General features: G+C 36.2%; 1 protein-coding gene across 1 annotated transcript in view; it reads right to left on the bottom strand.

Annotated features, from left to right (window-relative positions):
• The window catches only part of LOC144444851 (oxysterol-binding protein-related protein 1-like), an 83,180-nt gene that overhangs the window by 55,037 nt on the left and 1,177 nt on the right, over window positions 1-26,966 (bottom strand). The window contains exons 2-11 of the mRNA XM_078134402.1: window positions 23,585-23,736; window positions 21,281-21,441; window positions 18,876-18,987; window positions 15,050-15,135; window positions 13,614-13,945; window positions 11,980-12,043; window positions 4,929-5,030; window positions 4,453-4,581; window positions 3,865-3,961; window positions 347-459 (exon numbers count right to left, since the gene is read on the bottom strand). Coding sequence (XP_077990528.1) covers window positions 347-459; window positions 3,865-3,961; window positions 4,453-4,581; window positions 4,929-5,030; window positions 11,980-12,043; window positions 13,614-13,945; window positions 15,050-15,135; window positions 18,876-18,987; window positions 21,281-21,441; window positions 23,585-23,702 — 1,314 coding nt within the window. The 5' untranslated portion in view covers window positions 23,703-23,736. The remainder of the gene's footprint in view (window positions 1-346; window positions 460-3,864; window positions 3,962-4,452; window positions 4,582-4,928; window positions 5,031-11,979; window positions 12,044-13,613; window positions 13,946-15,049; window positions 15,136-18,875; window positions 18,988-21,280; window positions 21,442-23,584; window positions 23,737-26,966) is intronic.

Here is a 26,966-nt window from a genome sequence, read left to right as displayed (position 1 = left end):
ACACCAGGCAGGTTGTGGGTTATACACCTGGCATTCTATGGCTTATAAACCTGGCATTCTATGGGTTATATACCTGGCATTCTGTAGCTTATACACCTGGCATTTTGTAGTTTATATACCTGGCATTCTGTAGAGTATATACCAGGCAGTATGGAATTATATACCTGGCATTACATTGCTTATATACCCGACATGCTATGGCTTATATACTTGGCATTCTGTAGAGTATATACTTGGCATTCTGTAGAGTATATACAAGGCAGTATGTGGCTTATATATAACATCATGATAAACACTGACATAACAATCATATAAGGATGAGTACATAGTTTAATATATCCCTTACCTCTTCTTGTTGGGTCATCAGGGTCAGACAATGTGACATGGAGTTCATCATTTCTCTTGAACAATCCATAATTTGTAGTAATTTTGGTTTTACATTTAATATGGAATAACCACCTGAAATACAACATCATCACATGGCTGAGTTGGCATGAAAAGCTTTGCTTGCCAAGAATATATCCACTGTTGCCTGTATAAGCACACTGCATTACTAATCCTTCAAATAACAAACTCTATCCTACCAGAATTCCACTTATACAGCTGGGATCACAGACTTTTTGTCATATTCATTTTTGCCATTTTGTTTTAAATCATGTCGACAGGTAATATAAGAGAGTCAAGGTTAACTTTTAGTGTCATATCACCTTTTACTGAATGCTGGTCATATTTGGTATAACATGTCAATATATTACAGCATAACCCAAAAGTTTAATACATAGAGACTCCATTGAAGTGTCTAACTAACCCCATATAATCACATGCAAACTTTCTTGTAAGACATTGACCTTTGACATTAACCTTGACCTTCTGGGTCATTTATCAAATCAAGATAATTCTTGCATATTGCAGAGTCTGTAACATTCATGTGTGGTGAATTTCTTTTTAGCTCCGCTGTCAGCGAAAGCTGAAAGCGTAGCTTTAGGTATAGGTTGTATAAAGTATAGAGAGTAGAGTGAATCACAGGTGTCCGTCAAACTTTTATACTTTCATCATCTTCTCCGAAAGTGACAGTCAGAATTCTTAAATATTTGGTGTGCATGTTCCCTGGGGGGAGGCTATTCAGATTTGTTCATGCCAAGTTGATTTGTGCCATTTTCAATTTTTTATGATTTTTTTTATAAAATGACATTTTCATCATCTCCTTATGTACTTCTTGTCAGATTGCTTTGATATCTGGTGTGTTGATGCGCAGGGGGCAGCTTACTCAGATTTGTTAATTTCAAGTCAGCACATCTTCTTTTCTATTTTATATGATTTTTTTTTTGTAATTTAAAGAAAAAATGAATATGTTAATGAGTATTATGGCCGACGCAATATTGGAAATCAGTCCACGAGACTTTAAGTAAACTGCCACTTTTCAAAAGACACTATTGACGTCAAACAAGCAATGTAATATGTGCTATAGTCATAATTCTACGCATTGTGCGCCCAAATGACAAGTGTTTGTTCAAAACAGGGTTGTAAACTTCAAATCCAAATTTTGCACCCTCCTACAGAATGGTTCATTCCAGTATACGCACCTCATGATCAAGTGAGAAGTTGTGCATGCCTGAACTGAAGTGTATGGAACGATTTTTGACAGAGTCAGTCGTCAATAAAAACGATAATACTCTTTCTAAAATTACCACATTTTGAAAGGGAAAGTACTTTGTGGTTCATTTATGGAGTTTTGTTTTTGTACGATCAATATTGGTGGCAAAATTACAGCATCAAAATTGCCGATGTGGTAATGCATGACAATCCCAAGTACCCGGATGCACGAGGGACTAACCCGGAAGCAAGTCGTTGTCAGCCATACGTTACAGTGCAGTGGTAACGTCGTCCGAGAAATCGCTGCGTTCAGAGTGTCATTATTCGCAGAATTGTTGTTTTCGAGTGAAAACCCGTCTTGAATTGTATAACTCTAACAAATGAAGACATGTCAAGTTATATTTTGAAAGTTGTATCGTTAGTTTGAGACGATTTTCTCACGTACTATCGGGGCTTACTTTATTATTATTATTTAATTTCTTAAAAAGCGCACTACACTACGTCTCAGTGCTCTTTACATAACGAAAAAAATTGCATATAAAAGGTACCGATTAATAAAATACTAAAAAAAATGCCATACAATAAAGTACTACAATGCGTCATGCAAAAAAAAAAATATGGGGAAAAAAAAAAAAATTAAAATGCCATATACAAAGCGGAGAGAGAAAATTTAAAATCTTACACTCCATAATGAACTTTAAAAAGATGAGTTTTCAGGGTGCGTTTAAAAGATTCAATAGAACAATTAGGAGTGATTTTAAAAGGTAGTTCATTCCATAGGATCAGTGCTGCGATGGAAAAGGCGCGGAAACCATAGTTTTTGGTTGTTGTGTTGGTGTCGTGTCTTGATAAAAGTAATCCTTCCGATGAACGAAGTGTGCGCCTAGGAACTCTCATGTCTATTATTACTTGGACTTGGACCTTACTCCAGTTCATCGAGAAGTTTAGCCAGTCCGATAATTCTTTCTGGTTTAGTTTACAACACTTTTGATCACGCAGATTTTGTTGTTGTGATGAAAAGAAATAAAAAAAAGATCACTTCAACCATTTCGCTGTGTTTTCTTTATGAAAGGTAATCGAACATGAAGGAGTGTTACCACTGTAATGTATGGCTGAGAATGACTCTCTTCCGGGTACTTGGGATTGTCGCCATACGCCGTACGGGAACTAAGATGGTGATTAGCCGTACGGAAACTAAGATGGCGATTAATACATTTCTTCCCTATATATATCTACTACAACTAGTACAAGTTGAATGTTGTTGACTTGGTAAATTTGTTAGAAAATTGAAATTCAAATTGCCTCAAAATTATTTTAGATCCCTAGTTTATTTCATTCATCATTAACATTTTCCAGGGTTAAAGCTGTAAGACATTGGAATTATTTATAGCCAACCTCAAAATCCTCTTTTTTTTCTTTTTCTTGTGTGCATTTCCCAGTCATTTTTTTTCTGAGATTTTGTGCAATTTTTCATAACAGTAGATTTTTGTTATAAAATGGTGACTATGGTATAAAAGTACAATACATTAGCAACTTCTGTGTAAAATGTGTTTTATAGTGAGACATCATATGAAACCACTAACCACTTTATTGCATCGCTAAAACAAAACTGCATAGTGGAGAGCTGAAGAACTGAACCACTTCTACATGGCACCAAAATAAAAAATAAAATAAAAAAACAAAACAGCGGAGCTATTCTGACCGATAGGTCGCTTGTATATGTTAATAATGTTTAAAAGTAATGCAGAACAAGACGGAAGAAGATAAATATATAATACATGCGTTACTTTTTGTGCTCACATAACTTTTAACTGAATGGTAGCCATATTTGTAGTGAACAATCATGATTTACTGCATAACTCCACTACTTCAATACATGGAGACTCCATTCAAGTGTCTATCCCTATAACATTAGGTGTACAAGCTCTTTTGAGACCTTGACCTTGACTGTCACCTTCAGGGTTAATTTCAAAATCCAGCCATTTTTCGCATATCACAGACACTATTTAGTATTTAATTGTTACCACAAATTTCTTTTAAACTCATGTCATCATTCAGTCACATAGAAGTAAAGTATTTGGGAGGGACTGTGTTCTATGAAGACTTGTTTCATTATACCTTAATGTAACCCCTTTTTGATACTTTAGTAAAAGAATCAGAACTGGGGAGATAAAAAATCTCTATTCAGTTTCAAATATAAACTTGAGTTTAATTGACTACAGCTGAATATGCCTTTATGTCAATGTTCACATAGTTTTTATAAAAACTTACTAATTTTTGTAGCATTTTTTTCTTCAATGAGACTGTTTAGTACTGATGTCAGACCAGCCACTTGTCTCTCCAGTACCTGCTGATGAGCATGTGAAGTCTGCAAATAAAAAGAGATTGACAGATAAGGTTTTCACAAATATGTTGTAGCTGTCAATGTCATTATATTACAACCATTGTGACATAAAGGCATTCTTTTAATATATAGCCTCTCAGTTCCCTTTCTAGCATGTACTGCCTTGTATGGATCCTAAATACACCCATAACTAGACAAACCACAAATCTTGCACTGGTACTATGGACAAAAACAACTAGACTACCCACTTCCCTTAACTAGGCAACACCTTAAGCCAATAATTACCTGTAATGCATTGTGCACTAGTAGTAGTAGTACTTTAAAAACACACTACTGGACTTCTCACCTATCCCCATCCCTTAACTATACTGCCCCTCTCCCCTCAAAGACTGTTCCTTAGCTACATTACTCACCCGCAATGCATCTCGCAAACATTAGAGTTACATCTACACTGCTCCCCTCCTCCCCCTTAAGTAAACTGCCCCCTTACCACCCCCTTGTCCCCCAATACTGACCTGCAAGGCATCTTGCATAGATCCTAAAGGCACTAAATCTTCTGCATCTTCGTTATCTTCATCAAATGACTGTGCTGCCGTGTAATGATTACTGTACTCAATATGACTCTGTATGGCATTCAACCATTTCTGTACATAAAATACAAAAATTAGAAATTGACTGGATGGCATTTAACCATTTCTTTACATAAAATGCAATCATTAGAAAATGACTGAATGGCATGCACCCATTTCTGTACATAAAATACAAACATAAGAAAGTAACTGGATGGCATTCAACAGTTTCTGAATGCAAAATACAAAAAAACTATATTAGAAATATACCCATTACCCTGACTTAGCTTACTCTAACATTCACATAAATACACACTGTATGTTGTTTTTTGACAGAATAACTTTACAAGACTTCATGTAGAGTGTGATAGTTTGTAGACTAGGATTGTTTATGATAAAAAAATAAGAAATCATCGACCAACCTGTCTACTGATTTGTGAGGAGTCGGCTGGGTTGACAGTCCAGTTATGTACTGTATTATCAGAATATCGAACACTGAATATGTATTCATTGTCAGGTTTGGCCTGCAAGAAATAATATCATTTATTCTATATTTGGTTGAGAAGAGGAGAGAGGCAATGCCACAGTATGAATTTTGGATTGGAAGTACTGGTACTCAGATATATTAGAATGGAAAAAAGCTTAAAGTTATCTTATATACTAGTAACACTACATAAACTGAACAGAGAAAATAATATATATGATGACCACTAGGGGGCGCTGTTCAGAAGCAGCTTGTCAAAGAGTGATGCATGTAGTGTACTTTTATCTATTTATTTTTTAGTACATGTAATATATCCTAGGGGATTATTAAAGGTACAATAAATGAAACAAAGAACAGATATAAACTGAATTAATCTATACTACAAAGAAAAACTACTCGACAATCTAGACAACTGGAGCTTGCAATTCCCAGGTATTCAGAAGGTAGTGATTCTGATCCCTGATTTATGTATGGGCACATTGATGATAGTAAGTCTCCATGATCTGAGAAATGTATTAGAACTATATACAATATTAAATGAATTGGCTTGATTAATTGGGTTTGGCCACATTTTAGCATTTCATTACATATTTTATCTTCGGCTGGAGATTTATTGTTTTTGAGAGTTTTAATGGCTTGTTTAATTTCATTAAATGATATGGGAATATCAAGGTTATGTTTGGGCATTATATAAATTTTTTGTTCAAGTTCACTTATTTTAAAATTATCTCAGAGCTATTTTTGGAATTTTCAGAGACCTTGGAATTTAATAGATCAATAAAGTATTGTACCATTCGTTAGGTTCAATTAAATCAGAACATGACTGGGGACGAGTTACTGTTTAGATTTTTTAATTTGTTCCTGAAAGCTGACGTGTCGCCCCTAAAATTTTCAATTTCTGTTCGTTGTTTTGTTTGAATTCTTTCTTCTTTCTTTTTTTCTCATTTCAAAGAATATTTCCCTGCTGAAAGGATTATTTAGTTGATTTTGAATGAGTTTAGAATGTGTTTGAAATTCACATCTAATCAACCATCATTCTTGATCATACCATTGTTTTTGTTTTGAGTTTGTTTTCTTTTTAAATTGGTTTGGTTTTGGTGATATTTTGTTCAGATTTCTATCTGATATATTTGTCATCAGATTTTCAAAATCTTTCTGTGCTGAATCTGCATTAGTAAAATCTTTATCAAGTAATTTTTTGCATGTCGTTTTGTCCATAAATTATAATCCAGCTAATTGAAGAGAAGCTTTGAAATTTGTATCAGTATGTACATCTTACATGTATTTAGATGGGAGAGTGTATCAGTATGTACATCCTACATGTACCTAGATGGGAGAGGGTATCAGTATGTACATCCTACATGTACCTAGATGGGAGAGGGTATCAGTATGTACATCCTACATGTATTTAGATGGGAGAGGGTATCAGTATGTACATCCTACATGTATTTAGATGGGAGAGGGTATCAGTATGTACATCCTACATGTATTTAGATGGGAGAGGGTATCAGTATGTACATCTTACATGTACCTAGATGGGGGAGGGTATCAGTATGTACATCTTACATGTATTTAGATGGGAGAGGGTATCAGTATGTATATCCTACATGTATTTAGATGGGAGAGGGTATCAGTATGTACATCTTACATGTATTTAGATGGGAGAGGGTATCAGTATGTATATCCTACACGTATTTAGATGGGAGAGGGTATCAGTATGTACATCTTACATGTATTTAGATGGGAGAGGGTATCAGTATGTACATCCTACATGTACCTAGATGGGAGAGGGTATCAGTATGTACATCTTACATGTATTTAGTTTGGAGAGGGTATCTGTATGTACACCTCACATGTATTTAGATGGGAGAGGGTATCAGTATGTACATCTTACATGTATTTAGATGGGAGAGGGTATCAGTATGTACATCCTACATGTACCTAGATGGGAGAGGGTATCAGTATGTACATCCTACATGTACCTAGATGGGAGAGGGTATCAGTATGTACATCCTACATGTACCTAGATGGGAGAGGGTATCAGTATGTACATCCTACATGTACCTAGATGGGAGAGGGTATCAGTATGTACATCTTACATGTATTTAGATGGGAGAGTGTATCAGTTTGTACATCTCACATGTATTTAGATGGGAGAGGGTATCAGTATGTACACCTCACATGTATTTAGTTTGGAGAGGGTATCAGTATGTACATCTTACATGTACCTAGATGGGGGAGGGTATCAGTATGTACATCTTACATGTATTTAGATGGGAGAGGGTATCAGTATGTATATCCTACATGTATTTAGATGGGAGAGGGTATCAGTATGTACATCTTACATGTATTTAGATGGGAGAGGGTATCAGTATGTATATCCTACACGTATTTAGATGGGAGAGGGTATCAGTATGTACATCTTACATGTATTTAGATGGGAGAGGGTATCAGTATGTACATCCTACATGTACCTAGATGGGAGAGGGTATCAGTATGTACATCTTACATGTATTTAGTTTGGAGAGGGTATCTGTATGTACACCTCACATGTATTTAGATGGGAGAGGGTATCAGTATGTACATCTTACATGTATTTAGATGGGAGAGGGTATCAGTATGTACATCCTACATGTACCTAGATGGGAGAGGGTATCAGTATGTACATCCTACATGTACCTAGATGGGAGAGGGTATCAGTATGTACATCCTACATGTACCTAGATGGGAGAGGGTATCAGTATGTACATCCTACATGTACCTAGATGGGAGAGGGTATCAGTATGTACATCTTACATGTATTTAGATGGGAGAGTGTATCAGTTTGTACATCTCACATGTATTTAGATGGGAGAGGGTATCAGTATGTACACCTCACATGTATTTAGTTTGGAGAGGGTATCAGTATGTACATCCTACATGTATTTAGATGGGAGAGGGTATCAGTATGTACATCTTACATGTATTTAGATGGGAGAGGGTATCAGTATGTACATCCTACATATATTTAGATGGGAGAGGGTATCAGTATGTACATCCTACATGTATTTAGATGGGAGAGGGTATCAGTATGTACATCTTACATGTATTTAGATGGGAGAGGGTATCAGTATGTACACCTCACATGTATTTAGTTTGGAGAGGGTATCAGTATGTACATCCTACATGTATTTAGATGGGAGAGGGTATCAGTATGTACATCCTACATGTACCTAGATGGGAGAGGGTATCAGTATGTACATCCTACATGTAGTTAGATGGGAGAGGGTATCAGTATGTACATCCTACATGTATTTAGGTGGGAGAGGGTGTCAGTATGTACGTCCTACATGTACCTAGATGGGAGAGGGTATCAGTATGTACGTCTTACATATATTTAGATGGGAGTGGGTATCAGTATGTACATCCTACATGTACCTAGATGGGAGAGGGTATCAGTATGTACGTCTTACATATATTTAGATGGGAGAGGGTATCAGTATGTACGTCCTACATGTATTTAGATGGGAGAGGGTATCAGTATGTACATCTTACATGTATTTAGATGGGAGAGGGTATCAGTATGTACATCCTACATGTATTTAGATGGGAGAGGGTATCAGTATGTACATCCTACATGTATTTAGATGGGAGAGGGTATCAGTATGTACATCCTACATATATTTAGATAGGAGAGGGTATCAGTATGTACATCCTACATGTACCTAGATGGGAGAGGGTATCAGTATGTACGTCTTACATATATTTAGATGGGAGAGGGTATCAGTATGTACGTCCTACATGTATTTAGATGGGAGAGGGTATCAGTATGTACATCCTACATGTATTTAGATGGGAGAGGGTATCAGTATGTACATCCTACATGTATTTAGATGGGAGAGGGTATAATTTGTATCAGTATGTACGTCCTACATGTATTTAGATAGGAGAGGGTATCAGTATGTACATCCTACATATATTTAGATAGGAGAGGGTATCAGTATGTACATCCTACATGTACTTAGATGGGAGAGGGTATCAGTATGTACATCTTACATGTATTTAGATGGGAGAGGGTATCAGTATGTACATCCTACATGTATTTAGATGGGAGAGGGTATCAGTATGTACATCCTACATATATTTAGATGGGAGAGGGTATCAGTATGTACATCCTACATATATTTAGATAGGAGAGGGTATCAGTATGTACATCCTACATGTACTTAGATGGGAGAGGGTATCAGTATGTACATCTTACATGTATTTAGATGGGAGAGGGTATCAGTATGTACATCCTACATATATTTAGATGGGAGAGGGTATCAGTATGTACATCCTACATGTATTTAGATGGGAGTGGGTATCAGTATGTACATCCTACATGTATTTAGATGGGAGAGGGTATCAGTATGTACATCCTACATGTATTTAGATGGGAGAGGGTATCAGTATGTACATCCTACATGTAGTTAGATGGGAGAGGGTATCAGTATGTACATCCTACATGTATTTAGATGGGAGAGGGTGTCAGTATGTACATCCTACATGTATTTAGATGGGAGAGGGTGTCAGTATGTACATCCTACATGTATTTAGATGGGAGAGGGTATCAGTATGTACATCCTACATGTATTTAGATGGGAGAGGGTATCAGTATGTACATCTTACATGTATTTAGATGGGAGAGGGTATAATTTGTATCAGTATGCACATCCTACATGTACTTAGATGGGAGAGGGTATCAATATGTACATCCTACATGTATTTAGATGGGAGAGGGTATCAGTATGTACACCCTACATGTACCTAGATGGGAGAGGGTATCAGTATGTACATCCTACATGTATTTAGATGGGAGAGGGTGAAATTTGTATCAGTATGTACACCTTACATGTATTTAGATGGGAGAGTGTATCAGTATGTACATCCTACATGTATTTAGATGGGAGAGGGTATCAGTATGTACATCTTACATGTATTTAGATGGCAGAGGGTATAATTTGTATCAGTATGTACATCCTACATGTATTTAGATGGGAGAGGGTATCAGTATGTACATCCTACATGTAGTTAGATGGGAGAGGGTATAATTTGTATCAGTATGTACGTCCTACATGTATTTAGATGGGAGAGGGTATCAGTATGTACATCCTACATGTATTTAGATGGGAGAGGGTGTCAGTATGTACATCTTACATGTATTTAGATGGGAGAGGGTGTCAGTATGTACATCTTACATGTATTTAGATGGGAGAGGGTATCAGTATGTACACCTCACATGTATTTAGTTTGGAGAGGGTATCAGTATGTACATCCTACATGTATTTAGATGGGAGAGGGTATCAGTATGTACATCCTACATGTACCTAGATGGGAGAGGGTATCAGTATGTACATCCTACATGTAGTTAGATGGGAGAGGGTATCAGTATGTACATCCTACATGTATTTAGATGGGAGAGGGTGTCAGTATGTACGTCCTACATGTACCTAGATGGGAGAGGGTATCAGTATGTACGTCTTACATATATTTAGATGGGAGAGGGTATCAGTATGTACGTCCTACATGTATTTAGATGGGAGAGGGTATCAGTATGTACATCCTACATATATTTAGATAGGAGAGGGTATCAGTATGTACATCCTACATGTACCTAGATGGGAGAGGGTATCAGTATGTACGTCTTACATATATTTAGATGGGAGAGGGTATCAGTATGTACATCCTACATGTATTTAGATGGGAGAGGGTATCAGTATGTACATCCTACATGTATTTAGATGGGAGAGGGTATAATTTGTATCAGTATGTACGTCCTACATGTATTTAGATAGGAGAGGGTATCAGTATGTACATCCTACATATATTTAGATAGGAGAGGGTATCAGTATGTACATCCTACATGTACTTAGATGGGAGAGGGTATCAGTATGTACATCTTACATGTATTTAGATGGGAGAGGGTATCAGTATGTACATCCTACATGTATTTAGATGGGAGAGGGTATCAGTATGTACATCCTACATATATTTAGATAGGAGAGGGTATCAGTATGTACATCCTACATGTACTTAGATGGGAGAGGGTATCAGTATGTACATCTTACATGTATTTAGATGGGAGAGGGTATCAGTATGTACATCCTACATATATTTAGATGGGAGAGGGTATCAGTATGTACATCCTACATGTATTTAGATGGGAGAGGGTATCAGTATGTACATCCTACATGTACCTAGATGGGAGAGGGTATCAGTATGTACATCCTACATGTATTTAGATGGGAGAGGGTGAAATTTGTATCAGTATGTACATCTTACATGTATTTAGATGAGAGAGGGTATCAGTATGTACATCCTACATGTATTTAGATGGGAGAGGGTATCAGTATGTACATCCTACATGTACCTAGATGGGAGAGGGTATCAGTATGTACATCCTACATGTATTTAGATGGGAGAGGGTATCAGTATGTACATCCTACATGTATTTAGATGGGAGAGGGTGAAATTTGTATCAGTATGTACATCTTACATGTATTTAGATGGGAGAGGGTATCAGTATGTACATCCTATGTACTTAGATGGAAGAGGGTATACCATACCCGAATCAATAGAACTACAATCCTGTCTCCCTGATTTTTTGTACACAGTGTTTTCGATATGTACCATATCACCTTTGTGACAGGTCTGAAAGAAAGTGGATATATTGCATGTCTGAGAAGTCACACATTATGGATCAACGGATGCACAGACGGGCGGAGCCCATTGTAATAGTTCCCCCTTTGGGGGACTAAATAAGCAGACATAATCATGATAATTTTGCTACATATATGAAAGAATGAACTTCTATTACATCATATTCCTGTAATTGATAAAGATAAAGATGTTTAATTTGGCCACAAGGGAGTGCTATTCAGGAATAACATGTCAACAAAGAAAGCCAGTATCATGGACTATTGAAACATAATGTTTAAGCAGACATAATGACGGTAATTGTAATTTACCTTGGCTTCTGCAAGTGTCAGATGTTTAAAACCTTGCCGTCTCACTCCTGATGTTGCATCAGCTCTGTGTGGATAAACGTCACAACAGGAAAAAAAGAATTGATTTGCTTATGCTCCATCACATTGCTCTCGCTTGTGTAAACAACAACAAATCTTTGTGTAAACAACAGCAATGTGATGGACAGCAAACAACAAGAAATCTTTGTGTAAACAACAGCAATGTGGTGGACAGCAAACAACAACAAATCTTTCAAGGTACATACATGAAAAGACACACAATATACTTGTTAAAATTGGTGAAGTCAGTAACTACTGCCCAACATTTCACAAGAGTAGGTTGATCAAAATTCAAATACAACATATACACTTAAAATTTATTATTTTATTTTATTTTAATCTTAAATTTTCGTCCAAAATACATTGACCTTTTCAAAGGCATAATGACCCACTTTAAAAGTTAGGTTTTTGACAAAGTTGTTCTCATTTTCACCATATAAAGTTAACTGGAATTTCATAAGTGTCTGATGTTGGCTGGTATTTCCAGCCATGAACTATCGCTGGTTCATAGGTCTCTGTGGTTGCTTGGAATTTCAAGCCACAAACCAGAGATGGTTCATAGGTCTCTGTGGTTGGCTGGAATTTCCAGCCACAGACCTTAAAAATCACCCATATTATGCACAAAGTGGTGAAGAAAAATAGCCTATTTCCACTTTTTTGTGCATATAATGACCATGACATTGACCATTTGGAATGGTCAATGTATTTTGGACTCATGTGAGTCTAACATTTATTAGCCAGCACTGTACAAATTTACAAAATTCATCAAAGTCGCATTTTTCCAGGGCTATAGTGAAACTACTTGATCTATAGTGATGGGTTGTGAATAAACTAACCATCTGATTCTGAAATTTTTTTAAAACCAATTTTACACAAGTGCAAATATAAAAACAATTACGAAAGCTTTCACCTAGAACCTCTACATTTGCTGCCACTAGATGGGGTAGTACCAGATTGGGACTGCATGTGATATCAATATATGATGTCAAATAGAGAGCATACACATCATATCTGTCAGCCTACCTGTAGACTTGTAGCTACTACATTAGTGTTCTTGATAAGACTGGAGAACCCCGGTAACAGAAAGGGAGAAAGATGGCAGTGTTTCCCCGTAAAGTCTATAGTAATTTTGTTTGGGAACCCAGGTAAAATGACATGGGAACCGCAGTAAATTTTCCTACTTGCCACCCTTAGCAAAAACACTGCACTATTCCACTATACTAACTGACATTTTGATTTTTTGAATTGTCGCTCACCCTCTTACCTAATGAGTTTTCAGTTGAACTGGTCTAGAATGGCATTCCGCCTTAGACCATGATTGTCAAATACATAATTAGACATATTTACATCAGGTCACATGATGAATACATAATTAGGATCACCGACTAATGAACGTCAGATTGTATTCAAATTTAAGTAATGTTTTGCACAAGTTATGTGTGTGTCGGAGCATGACTTAATACCAGCTTAACTGAAGATGAACAAAAATCTTAAAAAATCAAAAATATCACTCAGGATAGTGGAATAGTGTAGTACTAGTAGCATTAGTCTTTCAAGTCTATAGGTAGGCTACATACCTGTATTTAAAGAAAGACAGAACACCCTTCTCCAGTACCACCCAATACTGTTTCCAACCAAATAGTCTTGTTCTTTTCAGCAATGTTCCTTCAAATCTCAAGACATCTTTGATAATTTCTTTAACAGGTTTGACATCTAGTAGTTGTTTCATTTGCTGTGTTCTTGCCAGGTCCAGAGCTGTCTGTCCATTGTGGTTCTTCAGAGTTGGGTCAACACCATTCTGTAGTAAAGTTACAGCCACTTCTTTCTGACCACGGTATGCAGCATTGTGTAATGGTGTGTTACCATTCTGGTCAGTACAATTGATACTTGGTGGTGTTCCACTTTTTAACTGAATTGAAAAACAGTCACATTGTTAGAAATATTACTATCTTCAAAATTGTCATCACTGGGAGCATTTTATAGTTTGGTGGTCATCAAATAAGCATGCCCATCCAGGTGAATGCTTTTTGTGTGTTAAGTGAGAAACATGATACATTTGGATGTTATTCCCAAATATTTATTTCGCTCAGCCAAGAAAAATACAAGTGACCTAGGTCACCAGTATTTTCCCGGCTGAAAGAAAAATTGGGAGAAATAATGGTTGGACATTTTGACTCATATTTTGAACACAGCAGAACCAGTGACGAATACACACGTTATCATGACATAGACGCACGTTATCATGACATAGACGTGTGTTGTCATGACATAGATGTGTGTTGTCATGACATAGACGCACGTTATCATGACATAGACGCGTGTTGTCATGACATAGACGTGTGTTGTCATGACATAGACGCACGTTATCATGACATAGACGCGTGTTGTCATGACATAGACGTGTGTTGTCATGACATAGATGTGTGTTGTCATGACATAGAACAACCAAAGTATATATTCCATATTTTTGGTTCAACTTGGCTCATGCATGGTATAAGTAAATCTATTTAAGCTCTTACTCATTTGAGGTTCAAACCATCATGTTAAATTTGAGTTATTTGCACAAATGTCAAAGTTCACATTGAGCAGTAGTCTTTTGTAAATCACGTAACTTCTGATCAGAGACAAGGTTTTATTTGAGCATCCCTATAGAGTTATTGTCTAGGTTTTCATAGCATGGGACCCCAAGGTGCTCATTGTCTATATTTTGTAGCATGGGACCCCAAGGTGCTCATTGTCTAGGTTTTCGTAGCATGGGACCCCAAGGTGCTCATTGTTTAGGTTTTCATAGCATGGGACCCCAAGGTGCTCATGTATGAAGTGGACAACTAGAATTACACAGAACTACCATACCTAACACAATGGCAGTCAAACTAAATACTGTGCAGTTTCAAAGTATTAAAAGTTGTTTTGTATTTGTTTGTTACTTCCAGATGTTCTTTAACTCATTGAAATTAATACTTAAGTACAATGGTAATTTTTTGAGGGCATCCCTCAGCTACTACATGCTTACCAGATCTATTAGATTTTGAACATCCCCCTCTCTGGCAGCATTTAACAAGTCTTCTTCAGTTTTCCTCTGCTGAGATTTCTCTGCAGCTGTTGGAAAAAATTGGCCAAGAAGTCAGAATAATGCATAATATATCATTTACAGAACGGTAATCATTGTTTACGGGTTGGTATTAGTAATACACATATGCCATATTCTGGTTACCCATCTTGCTGTCACTCATGAAAGAAAAAGGGCAAGTCACATGATGAAAAATGAAGGCTAAATCTTGTGGCAATACATGAAGCAGTCCACAAAATGTGGCTACAACAATTCAAGTTCCTGGAAATTAACTGATCTTTAATACAGTACAACTAAGTATGTAGAATTGTTTGCTGTTTGAGTATCACCACAAATTTTCATCATGAAACACTAGGAAATGATGATTACTTCCAAGGGGGTTATAATACTGAACTATAATGGCCCTCACTTTTGGTCTAGAAGCTGCTTCTGAACAGCACTTCTATTGGCCAAAACATACAATATTTTGTTTTTCTAATAGCAGGCATATACATGATATGGCATATTGTTATACACCTAATGTATTTGAAGTTCTTCATTTGCAGTGCCTGATCTACTGTATAGTGACTAAAGGTTAGACATATCAGAAACAACACTTGATATAAGGCCTAAACAAAACAATTGTTTGGTTCCGGTTACCCGATCCCACCTAGTTTTTCACTGCCGACCAGAAACTTTTTTTCACGTATTTGAGGAAAAAAAAATAAAATCGTGAAAATTGTAAAGTCTCACAAGAAATAGTAGATGTGGAAACTGACATCAACTTAAAACGACAATATAAAACTGTTCTTCCAATCTATAATGGCTGTACATCTGATAGGAAGAAACAAACAACACAGAGACAATTTGGAAAACGATGGAAATCCTGAACTAGACACTCACACAGAAAAGAAATATATAATAAAATAAAATAAAAAATCTCCCCGACCAATGATACTACCATTACATGTAGATATGCTGACCTTTACTATAATGATGCCATTTAACTGTTTTAAGAAAATATTTCAACCCTATGTAAGTTTTAAAGAATAGTTACTGATACTTGATGGTGCTGTCTTGTAAAGCATGGATTAAGTTATTGCTTGAAGGGGTCTGAATAGCCTAAATATTGGCTTTAAGAATAAAAATCCTCTAGGGCTTCTAGAGGGAGTCCCCCTTGGACCCCCAACATGAGGTGGACATATCCCAGTTTCAAGCTCTTCCCCTCTTACTGTCAAGATATATTTCAAAGTATATTTCAAAAGTATTTCAACCCTATGTACTGTAGTTGCTTTTTACAACCCCCTCGGACCCCCATGAGGTGGACATATCCCAGTCTCAAGCTTTTCCCCTCTTACTGTCAAGATGCTATCAAACTATATTTCAAAAGTGTTTCAACCCTATTTAGTTGTTTTTTACATATTGGTGCTGTCTTGTAAAGCTTGGAAATTATTGTCTGAAAGGGTCTGAATGGTCTCAAAATTGACTTTTCACAGTAAAAAACCTCCAGGGCTCCTAGAGGGAGACCCCTTAGGACCCCCCTCCCCCACAAGAGGTGTACACTTCCCAGTCTCAAGCTCTTCCCCTTACCTCTTACTGTCAAGATGCTATCAAACTATATTTCAAAAATATTTCAACCTATATACAATGTAGTTGCTTTTTACATATTGGTGCGGTCTTGTAAAGCTAGGAAATTATTGTCTGAAAGGGTCTGAATAGTCTCAAAATTGACTTTTCAGAGTAAAAAACCTCCAGCTTCTAGGGGAGACCCCTTTGGACCCCCCCCCCCACACACACACACACATGAGGTGTACACATCCCAGTCTCAAGCTCTCCCCCTACCTCTTACTGTCAAGATGCTATCAAACTATATTTCAAAAATATTTCAACCTATGTAGTTGCTTTTTACATGTTGGTGCTGTATTGTAAAGTTTGGAAATTATTTTCTGAAAATATCTGAATAGTCTCAAAATTGACTTTTCAGAGTTAAAAATCTCCTGGGCTTCTAGGGGGAGAGCCCCTAGGACCCCTCACAAGAGATGTACATATTCCCTTCTCAAGCTGTCCCCCTACCTTTCACTGTCAAGATGCTATTAAACTCCTTTTGGAATATATTTACCCTGTGTAATCAATAATTATCATTATGATAGTGCTAACCCGGGGGGAGGGGGGGGGGGGGTCATCATGTTTTAGAATTAAGTGATAGGGGGTCAGCCTGTTTTGGGTTTTACAGATAGGGGAGGTCAGTGACTTTTTGTCGGCCCAATTTAAGAATCCCCCCCCCCTGGCTGGAGAAACTGACCGGTCCCTTACTCGCTTGCCTACCAGATGATGTTGTTATATAACCAAAATATATTGCCATTTGGTTGTTGCTATGGTGGTCACGGTTGCTAGGGGCAATTGTGTCAAAATATTTTGAAGAAAATCTGCAGAATAACACTTTTAGAAATATCTCACCAAGTTTCAGTAGCATTGACTAAGTACTTTTTTACCAAAATTCACATTTTTACACCTAATTTGCATATCACTGATGAAATCATTACATGCTTAATATATCTTCATCTATATACCCCAGGTGCATCCCCCATTAAATTTCAGCCCAATCTGCTCAGTAGTTTTGGAATTAAAGATTTTTGACCAAAAAGGCACATTTTTAGCTCTAATTTGCATATCACTGATGGGATCATCATGTTGTGAACAATTCTTAATCTAAACACCCTGAAGAATGTTTCCACCAAATAATTTCAAACTGTTCTGCCCAGTAGTTTTTGAGTTTTTAATAAAATGTTTTGACCCAAATCACACACCCATGGTAAGATCACTTTTGATTTGAACAATTTCCCAAATAGACACCCACGGTAATACACCCACCAAATATCAAGGCAATCGGTCCAGCAGTTTTTGACTTTAAGTTGTTTACACACACCCACATATCCACACAGACAGACAGACACTTTGACATGCCTATAGCACTACTGCTACTGAACTTATCATTTCAGTTATGCTAATAATGGAGCTTGAACCTGCTACCTGCAGATTCCAAGCAGGCAACTCTAACCATTCACCCATCATGACTCCACTCCAATAATTATCATAATCAGTATCTGTAAGGGTGCCCAATTCTCAGTACCTGTACGGGTGTCTAATTAGGTGGTCTTGGTGCTAGGCAAATTTGCATAAATTTTGTAAAGATTTTTTCCATTCCTAATCCTACCCATCCATGGCATTATGTAATATAGACCATCATATAACTGTTACTATGGGTGTGGTCTTGTTAGGCATATCTGCATACACTTTTGGAATTTTCATTCATTTGCCTTTCATTCACTGGTGTTACATTGGCGTTATATGTAATCTTTTACGTGCTGCTATGGGCGTGGTCCTTTTTTTCAATTCCAACCCATCCATGGTGTTATATCTGCAATATACACCATTGTTTAGGGAGCCATCATTATTGATGACTGGGGGGGGGGGGGGGGTGTCACTCCAAAACTGGGGAGTGAAGGGGGGGGGAGGCTATTCAAATTTTATGCAGTATTATTACTACCTTGACATGTTAAAATATCACCAGAAAGCATTCTTTTAGTCATTGAATTTCAAAAATCTCCATACCCACCCCCACCTGGCTCCCTCAAACTTTGATTCAACTTATATCGCCTAATTTCCAATTTTACTAACTACTTTGGGAATAAGCTGCATTCATTGTTACCTCTTCCTTTTGAAATAAGCTATGTCCATCATGTTATGAGGAAATTCAATTTGAAAATAAAAATTTGGACTTTTGACCTACCTTCCAGCAATCTTTTAATTTCAGGCACATGGGTGACAAATTTAGGTGTATGACCTTCACCATTGATAATTGTAACATCAGCATTGAACTTGATCAACAGCAACACAACTTCCTGATTTAATAAAGTAAAATTTGGGAATGATAAGAGCAAGCAGGCAGAGAATAACCACGGTAAAATCATTTTGTTAATAACCTTTCAATATTTTGCTATATTCATTGTCAGCATTTGTAATGATCCAATACACTTATTGGTCAAGAACTGACACTGTCAATCTTCATTGACACACACAATATCTGGTAATGAAGACTTCTTAGGTTGAGAGAGGAGGAATGAATTTTCTGCCTCGGGACATTGCAGCCATTTGCAAACAACAAACAATTTACATCATACAACCTCATGCACTTGCAAGCACGTTTTGTGGGTGTGTGCATACTATGTTTAATCTATTCTACATGGGTTGTTTGGTTCTGTTTGGTTTCTCTAATTCCAATGCTGATATAGCCTTTACACTGATAATGAGCCATAACTCGAATAACTTGGAATATTCTCTGTATTGATTTCTTGGAATCCATGGAATAAATCATTTGGTGTGGTTTTCAAGTTTGAGGTTTTGACCAATTACCATTGTCATGGTGGTGGTAAAATGGGAGGGGTAGGGAGGGAGCTGTCAATAGGTATATTATTACGGAGGAGGGGGAAAAGGGGGTGGGGGAGGTAGGGATGGTTGTGACCTCTTGTCACTAACATTCAAAATCAATTTGTCTTTTTACTGTCATTTGACATTGCATGCTATACTTCTACTATAGTGTTGTGTTTCCTGTTCAGTGATTATTGTTTTTCTGATAAACAAGTGAGAACTCCATAAGTCACAAAATTTTGTATGGCAGAAACTGTAAATAGTTGTTGTGTTTGGCATTTCATCATCATTGTCATCAAACTTGTTCTACCAGTATATGCAGCCCTATGTATTGGTATGTGTTAATATGTATGTGTGACTTATAGTTCTACCAGTATATGCAGCCCTATGTATTGGTATGTATTAATATGTATGTGTGACTTATAGTTCTACCAGTATATGCAGCCCTATGTATTGGTATGTGTTAATATGTATGTGTGACTTATAGTTCTACCAGTATATGCAGCCCTATGTATTGGTGTGTGTTAATATGTATGTGTGACTTATAGTTCTACCAGTATATGCAGCCCTATGTATTGGTATGTGTTAATATGTATATGTGTGACTTATAGTTCTACCAGTATATGCAGCCCTATGTATTGGTATGTATTAATATGTATGTGTGACTTATAGTTCTACCAGTATATGCAGCCCTATGTATTGGTATGTGTTAATATGTATGTGTGACTTATAGTTCTACCAGTATATGCAGCCCTATGTATTGGTATGTGTTAATATGTATGTGTGACTTATAGTTCTACCAGTATATGCAGCCCTATGTATTGGTATGTATTAATATGTATGTGTGACTTATAGTTCTACCAGTATATGCAGCCCTATGTATTGGTATGTATTAATATGTATGTGTGACTTATAGTTCTACCAGTATATGCAGCCCTATGTATTGGTAGTGTTAATATGTATGTGTGACTTATAGTTCTACCAATATATGCAGCCCTATGTATTGGTATGTATTAATATGTATGTGTGACTTATAGTTCTACCAGTATATGCAGCCCTATGTATTGGTATGTGTTAATATGTATGTGTGACTTACAGTTCTACCAGTATATGCAGCCCTATGTATTGGTATGTGTTAATATGTATGTGTGACTTATAGTTCTACCAATATATGCAGCCCTATGTATTGGTATGTATTAATATGTATGTGTGACTTATAGTTCTACCAGTATATGCAGCCCTATGTATTGGTATGTGTTAATATGTATGTGTGACTTACAGTTCTACCAGTATATGCAGCCCTATGTATTGGTATGTGTTAATATGTATGTGTGACTTATAGTTCTACCAATATATGCAGCCCTATGTATTGGTATGTATTAATATGTATGTGTGACTTATAGTTCTACCAATATATGCAGCCCTATGTATTGGTATGTGTTAATATGTATGTGTGACTTACAGTTCTACCAGTATATGCAGCCCTATGTATTGGTATGTGTTAATATGTATGTGTGACTTATAGTTCTACCAATATATGCAGCCCTATGTATTGGTATGTATTAATATGTATGTGTGACTTATAGTTCTACCAGTATATGCAGCCCTATGTATTGGTATGTGTTAATATGTATGTGTGACTTATAGTTCTACCAGTATATGCAGCCCTATGTATTGGTATGTGTTAATATGTATGTGTGACTTATAGTTCTACCAGTATATGCAGCCCTATGTATTGGTATGTATTAATATGTATGTGTGACTTACAGTTCTACCAGTATATGCAGCCCTATGTATTGGTGTATCTCCTACATGGTTCACACTGTTGACATCTGCACCATACTTCAATAACAGGTCGACAACCTCTTTGTGTCCAAAGTAACATGCTAAATGTAGTGGCGTCCACCCATTGTTAGCTTTTGAACGACCTGCAATGATAAACAAGAAATGTTCAGTATTTGTATACCTCATCGACTCCCTCTGGAATGTATAATCCATTGCTGCAGCATCTGACAACGCATAGGATTACATTAAATGTTTTCACATAGTATACCCCATCCTACCAGGTCCCAATTATACAGCCATAAGCTCTGGACAAATACTTCAAGACATTTTGGAAATTCACATTTGTTGCTCCTGTGTGAATGATGACTGTGATGCAAGGACATAAATATATTACTAACAGTATTATGTAATTGTACACATCTACCCACTAGATGATAGGGCCTTGAATCGCTAAGATTTTAAACAAACAGCGATTACTCCTAAATGTCTTGTCCAACTTGTTTCCAAATATGTGCATTTTAACCTTTTATAAGGCATTAGTTAAAATCTAACTTGGTTGCCAATTAAAATCTAGCTTGGTGATCCTGTCCCTGTCATTTGTAGATGGAATACACTGATAAATAATGTACATTCTAGCAATCAAAAACATCATTTCTGATGAAGAAATGTATTCCTGTACAACTGTCCCAATACAAGCAAAGCTAACAGAAAAATTGTTATGACACTTGAATTTAGTCTATATGTATTAATTTTTTTGAGTTACCCTGTGGTAAATCATGATTGTTCACTACAAATATGGTTGCCATTGAGTAAAAAGTGATATGAGCACCAAAAATAATGCATGTGTATGATCATGCCTGTAGCACTACTGAACTCCATTTGTTCAGTTATACTAAAAAGCAAAGAAAGAAGGGTATATGGGGAATCAAGAAATAGCTTTCATCTAGTCTAGCCTGACCCCAGCATTGTACATTGCAAACACGCATTCAGTCATCGATGGAACTGAAATACACATGTAACTAGAAAAACAAGTCTTTGTAGAAGACACATCTATAACCCCTAAAATACTTTATGTCTGTCAAATTTGCATAATATGTTGTGAAACTAAATGAGGTGCATATGTCCCATATGACATGTCATCTTTGTGCCTGGTTATGAACGGACGCTTGGACGAATGGACAGACATATGGATGGATGGAGCCAATCATAATGTACACACAAAGTCTGTTTACGAAATGGAAAGTCTATACAACAAAGGAAAAGTCGATACCTCTCTAAGTTTACATTTTAAACACTTGTTTCAAAGATTTCCTAAAAAGATGTGGAGAATTTTTTTATCTCATTTGAATGGGAATATCTTTACAAATTGTTACACCTGCGAATGAAATAGCGAACTGACCAGAATACGTTCTTGTATGGTACAGGTAATGATTATGGCATCTGGAGAGATAGAAACGTGTTTGTTTCCCGCAATAAAGGTGTCATGTCATCTATTATTCATCTACGGGTGGAGACTTTGGTTTAATCTTTTAATACGGTAAGCGTGCCGTTCTCGACATTACATAGTATACTTTCTGCTCTACGCAGTTGGTGTTCGTGTTTTGACTCGAATATTGGCTACATTCTGATGTTGATTAAATCAACGTGCATAAGTCCGGGTTTAAAGGGGGTATTTTTTTTACTTTTTATTGGTTATAACCAAAATTACCAAGTTTGATTGGTTTTGTACAACAACACAGCTAAGAGATAATGTCACGTCAGTCATTGCACAGAGGCCTACTAGCTATGGCTTATTTGCATATCAAAAGACACTCTTCTGTAATCAACGTTCCTGTCAATCTTCTTTTACGTATGCAAATCCTTGTACATAAACATTCAGGAATGAAACCATATAAAACACTCATATCGTTAGAGTTCATGTCATTTTTTTCATTTCAAATTTATTAATGGAAAAAATAAACGATTTTCAAAATATCTTTTAACCAAATGATGGCATATACCATGAAGCATCATAATGAGCAAAAAAAAAAAAAGGGCCAAAATTCACCAACAAACCTGCATCTCATCCTTAACTGTACCATATACTAGTAGTACTCCATATACAGATAATGTTGTCTGCAACAATTATTGATTTTGGCCAATGAAGTTAGAAGGGAATGCTTGGGGTCTGCCACATAACTAAAAGAATTCATTTTTTATCCTACATTGAACTGTTGATCTTGTCCCTAAATGTACTATCTTATAGGTTGACCTTTGACCTTACCCCTCCCTAGTCTATTTGCTTACCTTTGCAGTTGATGTCAAATTCTCCAAATCCGAGTTCATATTTTTCTAGGAGAATTTTAACTGCATTTGTTTCACCGTGTCTAGCACAGTAGAGTAACTGTTCCTCATATTCATTCATGATAGACTGTCATGCTGTCTGCAACTCAGCATCTCTGCAATGAATACTAATAACAGTATGTCTGTGTACACTGTAGTTTGACATAAATTTTGCAACAGACTATTATAACTGCTTATTACTATTTCAATTTATGTTTTAACAAAAAGTACCTTGACTTTAAGTTTTGTATAAACAATTTTGTATAATTAATTAATTGGATATTAATGATTTGCAGCAAATTAAACTATGTTTAAAGAACGCACTCAAATTCTGCAATATTTGGTACATAATTCAACCATAACAAAGCACACCTGTCCGATAAAGCTAGCTGGTGTAGTTTTTAGTTTTAATGAGTAATTTGCATAATTAATGCAACTATAACATTTCATCACTACACAGTGTACATGTATAATTATTCTAAGTTTATTGCATTTGCTACATTCTGTATCAACTATAACATTTTGTCACTACACAGTGTACATGTATACATATTCTAAGTTTACTGTATTGCTACATCCTTTATCACTATAAAATTCGATACATGTCTTTATGTATATAAATAGGCACGGAAACATATCTATGACACATATTGGAAAGTTTACACTGTCTATATCATGGGTACCATGGGAAAAACGATGGTTCATGCCTTTTTGCAGGCTTTGAATGGTACACAATACTACAGATATACCTGTGACTTCATTAAATAATATCACGGAAAACTTGATTTTAATTTTTGAAGATTTTGAGAGGAAATAAGTTTTTGTTAAAATAGAACTCTACAGGGTAAATGTATTTTATTTCAATTACCTTTAAGAACAGCTACATAGCAAATCAAGCAAGAAAATGAAATAAAAATTGGACAGAGAAAAAATTTCCTGGAGATTTTATGAAAATAAATAAATTTATTGACTTAAATATCTTTTCTATTTTGTAAAATACTTAAAAGGTTGGTTTTACATTTGATTGATACCAGAATGATTTTTTAATTTTTTATCATTAATACTTTTATTAATTTAATTGCCAGAGGTCGAAAAGAAAACGAAATTTACATATCAAGTGAAGAAAAGGAATTAGCTAAGTTATTGTAAAAGATAAGCAAACAACATCAACATTCAATAGACTGTACAGACACTAAACATTTATTTAGAATCAATCTAAGGAATGACAGCTAGGTTACATGTATGTGAGGGATAGAATTAGGGTTTAAGGGCCATAATAATTACAATCTTGACCTATGGAGTCTTTGTTCTCCTACCCATCATTGCACTATGGACCTATGGAGTCTTTGTTGTCCTACCCACCACTGCACTATGACACCTCTCATAGATCTAAGTGGGACACATGCAGAGATTTGATGTGAACATATTTGAAACCAAAAAACAACAAAAACAAGCTCCTAAAATCTTCTGATACAGAGATTAAATGAAAAGTTCACAAATCAAAACCTAATTAAAATGTATTGTGGTTCTAGGAAAATGATTTAAAACTATTACTGCACTTCACACAGCCCTCAAAATCATATCGTCTTTCAAATATCAGCATCTCTATTTTGAGAAGAACAGGATATCATTTCGTAGAATAATTTATTTGTGATTCTCTGCACTATAAACAGCTATTACCTGCATTGTGTTAAATTAAATACTGCAGGAAACCCCTCCCCTGGGGTCACGTGAAAGTTAAGTGGGGTCAAACGAGGAGAAATAAAAATGCTCTATATTGTATATATCCAAATGATGAATACATCATGTTTGTGATTCACTCATACTTAATTAGCACCTTTCCATTGATCATGTCATGGAGGGGTCAAAAGGCTAAAATCTGTAACTCAACTCAAAGTCAAAGGTTGTTCTTGTACACTGCATATACACGTGCATGAGTTACACAATAAAAATACAGTCACATGCAGTCCCCCCCTAGTCCAAGGAGGCTCTGACTTGCGTAAAGAGTCAGCACAGTTATTTGTGAGCTAATATTCTATTCCAGAATGGTATTATTCTAGTCTAGGATGATCATAATACAAAATAAATGACGTTTTTAGGGATACAATATTTAAAAAAAAAAGAAAATACTGCTATCGGTTACCATGGATCTATTATTGAGATAATAGATCCATGCTTAAATGGAACATTAACCGGTAACACAGTCTTGCTGCTAGACGTTCGGGCTTTCTTCAAATACATTTAACGAACGAAGTTCGTTGTGTGAACGAAGTTCGTAGTGAGGGTTTGCCCGAACATCTACATGTAGCTAATGTCATTTTCAGACTTGACATTCCATTGAGATGATGTATGGCCGTGGGTTGGGCCATGTATCCATATATATATGTTATAATATATTGTAACTGTGTTTGTGTTACTGTAATTATTTATAGTGTGTATATGTATTTTCATGTGCCTTTAATATTTTGGTGAAGCGAAAGGAAATTTTCCGTAAATGGACAATAAAGTTCTATTCTATTCTATTCTATTCTATTCTATTCTATTCTATTCTATTCTATTCTATTCAATAACCCATGACCCAGTGTTGCAGCCAGCCTTTGGAAAGAGTGGGACATAGTGTCCCGAGACTTTCATTTTTCTGGGTCATCATAAGTTTTTTGGGGACATTGTTATTTTCAAAAAAGCACCAATGGCATTGTAGCACAACTGCAAAATATTTACCCACATGCTGATCCATGCTAGATATTTGCTGAATGATTATGCAGTTGCCTATCCAACCCTGTTTTGTGTAATATCATAACTAGGCAAAGCCCATAAGCTCGCGCAGGGTAGATTCATTTGTGACCGGCTGCCTGGGCCAAGGTTGATACACTTGATTTTCCAGGGGTATTGACCATCAAAATTTATTTTATTGAATGACAACTAATTCTCTGACATGGACGCGAGAAGTAAAGTAAGTCAATACTCTATGCAGTTGTTGGTTTCAAAAACCATCATAGCCATTAGATTAATATTGTTCATTTTCAATCAGCCAACTTATCAATAGACCTTCCACCAAAGTACGTTGGTCTTTGGACAATTCAACTCGATGATTTAGGAATGTTACTGTACCAACAAACATAGGAAAGTAGATATTCTTTTTAAAACATGTAAAAAAAACAATTATCGACAATATAAATATCAAAACCACACTTCCACAACCCGGAAATTAAACTGCGCTATGTCATCAGTGGTCCGTATCGCGTACCGCCGTGCATGCATCAAACTTCCAAATAGTGTAACAATTTCTCCTTGAGGTACAGTGATGCCTCGATACTCGTTACAATGTTACGATAATCGTGCCAAC

Source organism: Glandiceps talaboti, chromosome 13 (assembly GCF_964340395.1).
Source record: "Glandiceps talaboti chromosome 13, keGlaTala1.1, whole genome shotgun sequence".
Taxonomy (NCBI): Eukaryota; Metazoa; Hemichordata; class Enteropneusta; family Spengelidae; genus Glandiceps; species Glandiceps talaboti.
The sequence above is the reverse complement of the archived record's forward strand: the minus strand, read 5'-3'. Positions and strand labels throughout refer to the sequence as shown.